This window comes from Haliotis rubra, unplaced genomic scaffold (genome assembly GCF_003918875.1).
Source record: "Haliotis rubra isolate DU_JTF1 unplaced genomic scaffold, ASM391887v1 Scf763, whole genome shotgun sequence".
Classification (NCBI taxonomy): Eukaryota; Metazoa; Mollusca; class Gastropoda; order Lepetellida; family Haliotidae; genus Haliotis; species Haliotis rubra.
Genome location: NW_025767483.1, coordinates 440,052 through 446,051, shown reverse-complemented (window position 1 = coordinate 446,051; position 6,000 = coordinate 440,052). Strand labels below are relative to the sequence as shown.

The window sequence follows — 6,000 nt, the reverse complement described above, 5'->3', positions numbered from 1 at the left end:
GGTTTGTGGATGGGTTGCCAGCTCTGGCTAGATCTACCAGCATCTATAACGGACTTTCAGCGATGTTGTGAGGATACTGTGTCCTGTGGCACGTGATACTGTGTCCTGTGTCACGTGATTCAGCAACAGCTATCTTGCGACTGGAATATGCCCTCCTACATTAGCATAAACACCTGACATAGGGATCAATCAATAGCTTAAGGGAGGGAAATGCTTTTTCATTTTTCATGTTTTGGCAGGCAACCCTGAACATACGCCAATGACACTGCGACACATTTCTGTTTATCTTTTCATACTTGACACAATACTAAGACCAGAGAAATCTGTGTTTATACATTGGTTTTCTCAAACCAAACTTTGATAACGAAAAATATTAGGATTTGGCCAAAACAAAATTTTGATTTGTTACAATTCTATCTCTAAATACATATCAGTTTAAAGTATAATAAAACTCTTTTGCATATTATTTCTACATTATCATTACTGTTATAAGATGTTTCCAAAGAAAACTAAATAATTTTAATTATATTTGACAGACTTTTCAATCATGATAAAGACATTCTGAAATTTATGTTTGGCAAATAATTTCAATTTTTTTTCACAAAGGGACACATTTCTTCCTCTGATGATAAGGCAATAAGGTCCCAATAAAAGATTCCACAGTTTTTAAACTTAAAAATGTAAAATTATAGGAAAAACATTCACTCCCTGAAGACTACTAGTCCTAGCTGTTATCTGTATATTGTTGTTAATGACTGGACAAACATTGCCCTATAAGTATACTGAAACCCTTTAGAAACGCAACACTCACTTCGAAAATCCTAGTGGAACACCACCAAACTGAAGCGATTAACTCCTTCAAACATTCACATAAGTGCAAACATTTCTGTCCCAAATACAGAAGCAGTATGAGTGAGGGTGTATGATTTTACGCGAATTCACCATCAACGGACACCATACTTATGTTTCACACAGTGTACTCAAGAATAAGGGTGGGTCTTCAGTATGCTGAACCAGCAGTTTAAACCTCGTACCCAAACCGTTCAATAATGAGTTGACTGGAACCGACTTGTGGTTCTGGGATATTGTGAATGACAAAGTAAGCATGGCAACATCCTGACACTAATTCACTTTATTTTAACCTCACCTTTGCTACTCAAAAGAAGCAATGGGAAGCCAAGATATTTCACTTTTCTACAGTCAATCAGTATTTAAGATTAGCATAATCTTTTCATTCATATTACTATAGTAATTTGTCATGGCAGTTAATCACCAGCCAATTCTTTCATATTACTACAGTAATTTGTCATGGCAGTTAATCACCAGCCAATTCTTTCATGTTACTATAGTAATTTGTCATGGCAGTTAATCACCAGCCAATTCTTTCATATTACTATAGTAATTTGTCATGGCAGTTAATCACCAGCCAATTCTTTTCACATATTACTACAGTAATTTGTCATGGCAGTTAATCACCAGCCAATTATTTCATATTACTATAGTAATTTGTCATGGCAGTTAATCACCAGCCAATTCTTTCATATTACTACAGTAATTTGTCATGGCAGTTAATCACCAGCCAATTCTTTCATATTACTATAGTAATTTGTCATGGCAGTTAATCACCAGCCAATTCTTTCATATTACTATAATTTGTCATGGCAGTTAATCACCAGTTCTTTCATATTACTACAGTAATTTGTCATGGCAGTTAATCACCAGCCAATTCTTTCATATTACTACAGTAATTTGTCATGGCAGTTAATCACCAGCCAATTCTTTCATATTACTACAGTAATTTGTCATGGCAGTTAATCACCAGCCAATTCTTTCATATTACTACAGTAATTTGTCAGTTAATCACAGTTAATTACTACACATGGCAGTTAATCACCAGCCAATTCTTTCATATTACTACAGTAATTTGTCATGGCAGTTAATCACCAGCCAATTCTTTCATATTACTGCAGTAATTTGTCATGGCAGTTAATCACCAGCCAATTCTTTCATATTACTATAGTAATTTGTCATGGCAGTTAATCACCAGCCAATTCTTTCATATTACTACAGTAATTTGTCATGGCAGTTAATCACCAGCCAATTCTTTCATATTACTATAGTAATTTGTCATGGCAGTTAATCACCAGCCAATTCTTTCATATTACTACAGTAATTTGTCATGGCAGTTAATCACCAGCCAATTCTTTCATATTACTACAGTAATTTGTCATGGCAGTTAATCACCAGCCAATTCTTTCATATTACTACAGTAATTTGTCATGGCAGTTAATCACCAGCCAATTCTTTCATATTACCATAGTTAATCTCTATGCCATGACACAATAACTTTTGTAATAAGAAAGAATCAATGAGAAGTATAATCTGACCAGTATTGCAAACTGTTTCATGGTAAGGCAGGACAACCATCTTGTGTCAGTATAAACATGAATGAAAATGTTGCGTTTCTTACGTGTTTGAGTATAGGTGGTGCATCTCACTGCAAGGGAAGCTCATGATGACAACAATAACATCACCACATAAACAGTTCAACGTCATTACGAGCCATACAATGTGGTTATGCAGCTGGTATTATGGTCAAAGGCTCATCGTCAGGCAGATCTGGTTCAGCTTTCAATGTTGCACAAATTAACGCAACTTTTTCTGGTTAATTTCTCTGCACACATAACATCCTGTTTCATAAAACCTTTATTCCCTTATATGACTAACAGTTTTATAAGATAAAAAAAATAACAATAATCCAATTTTCTTTTCTTGTATTAATATGAATTTTAATCATAAAAATTGCTTTGAAAAAAAAGAGATGTAAACTTAAATATCATTGTCAATTGTTGATCCAGATCTGCCTAAATGCCTTCACAACATTGTATTGGTTCTGCCCTATGTACAAGTACAATGACGACGTAACACGGTTGTAACTGGATTAACACTTCATAACAGCTTGGAAGATTCGTCTCTTCAGCACTGGAGATAAAGAAAACGTCAATGTGGAGCTCTTCAGCAAAGAAGTCTGGAAAGACATGGAAGGCTGAACTCTCATAACAGTGAAGGATTATTTCTGCTGTTCATCAACAGCTTCCGTAATACTCAAGAAAACAACAAGTGAGAAAAAAAAGACTAATTTCAGCTCCACAATCAAACAATGCCTTCCATGAAGCTGGTATCTAAATGTTGGATTAGTGTCCGAAGGAATCCCATTTCCTTGCGTGTGTTTTCAAATATGATCCGAGGGTCATCACTCTCACAGCGGAGACAGTTAGGTGCCATCACCATTGCCAAGTTATTTACGTCCATTTTTGTGACACTGGCGTTCTCTGGAGCAGCAAATACCTGAAAGAAAAGTACACATGCATTTCAAAATATTTGCAAGCTTTTATTTTGTTTGTCCCTGCTTAAGGGTTTAAAAATACTCTTCTCTCTTAATCCAGGAATGTTTACAAAATTACTTGAATTGGTTCATAATTTTCAACAGAGTTGCCTCCCTTTATCAATAATTTGACAGAGTATACAAACTGATATCTCAGATTAGGCAGGGTGAAATCGGGAAAGACAATTGAAAATGTTTGAGCCTTGCAAGAGCATCACTGTTATCACATGGAGGGCCTCATTAATATCTCCAAAGATAATATCACAAACTGCATCAAACACTATCATACATCAGTATGACAACCTTGCTTTGTCCAACTGGGAATAAATTGGAACAGACAAGGAGGTTGACGATTTCTTCACTCACCTGGAGAAACCTAATGAGATAACAGAGAACAAGGCGGTTGATGTGGGGCAGTTGGTTGACCACTGAGATGGCTGCCTCCGGGTTGGAGTAATTGACAACGCAGTCCTCGTAGAAATGGGAGGGTATGAGAGGTTCGTACAGCTCTCGGTACCACAGCTTGAGCAGGGAAGCCGGCACATGGGGGTCGGGGCAGTCTGACGGGGATCCACTGGTCACAACGAATCTTCAACGCATTTACCTCGTCAATATCACCGGGCACTCTGAGATGGGAAAGATCAGTGAATGTTATGGCAGAAGCAGCATACGTGTATTTTAATAGATAAACCAGCAAGCTCGTCCACTCTCAGACTAATGAAGGATTTCAAATAAAGTGCCTTTTCACAGGCAAACTGCAAAGGTGCACATACATGCATGGCAGCCACGGGCCCAGAGCCAGAGTCTAGTAAAATTCTGTTTCGTTCCAGCTATTTCAGACGAAAGAAGTCTGTATAGAAACACTCCACATGATGGAAAATTAAGAGACATGTATGAGCTAGGAGACACATGCATTGTGAAAGGCATCAAACATTTAGAAACTTTGCCATGTTCTACTGAAACATCAACACTTGTGAAGACCAGTACCTAAATATGCCCTCCGTCTGAGCACCATTGAGTCGTAGAACTTCTTCCGAAAGGATTGTCTGTATCCATGGCAACGTCCTTTCAGGATAACGATCCTTTTGCATCAGCAGTACATCATCAAGGGAACTTCCGAACATAGACGGGTGGAAGATGGATTTCTGCAAATGGAGTGAGTGAGTGAGTCTAGTTTTATGCAGCTTTTAGCAATATTCCAGCAATATCATTTGGGGAATCGAACCCAGGTCTTCTTTTGTTTATAGTACTTCTCTATGCGAGCCAAGTCAACTCAATTGACAAACAAGAAACAGACATGCACCATAGATGTTTACCGCTTTGTTTGTACACAACAAAAACTTGGATCATAATCATACAAACCTGGGATCCAAACACAAGATCAACAAAGGGACACAATCTTCTGGTTACAAATATGGTTCATTAAAGCACAGCCTTAAAATTACTCCACACAATATTTGTTAAAAAAATATTACTCTGTGTGTCAATGCACTGTCGATCGTCCATTATGATTTAATGTTCAATGTTTTGCTTACATCCGTTTTACATAAAGGTAATTCTTACCTTAGCCTGTTCCACCTCATCTAAGGTAGGTTTTCGGACTCCCTTCTTGGCGCCGGTTGCCAGGGCTCGCTCTAGTCTTTGGTAGCAGTGATTAGCAAAGTGACTGATTGGCACCTGCAACCAACAAGTTTCAGTGAAAAATATACTCAATATACATGTACATACCTAGACCATGAAGCACTGTCTTCGACTATAACATATCATCAATAACTGTTTCCTGCTTGACAGTGTTTAATTGTTTGTATGCCATTATTTAGTTGATGTCTAACCAGGTTCTCTATGTGTGTTAAGACCAGGCCCCGATTTCTCAAAACAAACTTAAGTCTGAGTTTTGACTTAAGTTGGAGTTTTTACTCAAATTTCCCAGAAAGAACTGAAATCGTTATTAAACTCAAACATAGAAGGCAATTTGAGTTTAGTGGAGAGATTGTTTGGGCTTTTTATTTTAAAAATGCAGTTGAGTTAAAAATTCAGTTGTTTCAAATTGTCAAACTCAGTTTGAAATTTGAGTAAAAACTTAAGTTTGTTTCAAGAAATTGGGGCCAGGTGTTGCAAAATGAGACTTAACATCACTGTAAACATCAACATGGATACAAATCACACAAGGACGATGGAGACAACCACTACTTGCTGATCAAAGTGATGCTGATTCTCAGCCATCATTTACCTCTTTCTGGAGACACAAAACGGGATCAGGAATCCAAACACAGACCTCCCCATCAAGGCACTTTAGGCACTACAATCGGTGGTCTCACAGAGGCAGTCTCTCACCATTTTCAACAATTTGACATTAGTGAGTGAGTGAGTGAGTTTAGTTTTACGCCGCACTCAGCAATATTCCAGCTATATGGCGGCGGTCTGTAAATAATCGAGTCTGGACCAGACAATCCAGTGATCAACAGCATGAGCATCGATCTGCGCAATTGGGATATGATGACATGTGTCAACCAAGTCAGCGAGCCTGACCACCCGATCCCGTTAGTCGCTTTTTACGACAAGCATAGTCGCCTTTTATGACAAGAATGGGTTGCTGAAGACCTATTCTACCCCGG

At 37.9% G+C, this 6,000-nt stretch overlaps 1 protein-coding gene across 1 annotated transcript in view; it reads right to left on the bottom strand.

The window, feature by feature from the left end:
- Nucleotides 1-2,369: 2,369 nt before the first annotated feature.
- The window catches only part of LOC124260441 (rho GTPase-activating protein 39-like), a 185,516-nt gene continuing 181,885 nt past the window's right edge, over nucleotides 2,370-6,000 (bottom strand). The window contains 5 exon segments of the mRNA XM_046694760.1: nucleotides 2,370-3,348; nucleotides 3,752-3,956; nucleotides 3,958-4,011; nucleotides 4,373-4,530; nucleotides 4,949-5,062. Coding sequence (XP_046550716.1) covers nucleotides 3,154-3,348; nucleotides 3,752-3,956; nucleotides 3,958-4,011; nucleotides 4,373-4,530; nucleotides 4,949-5,062 — 726 coding nt within the window. The 3' untranslated portion in view covers nucleotides 2,370-3,153.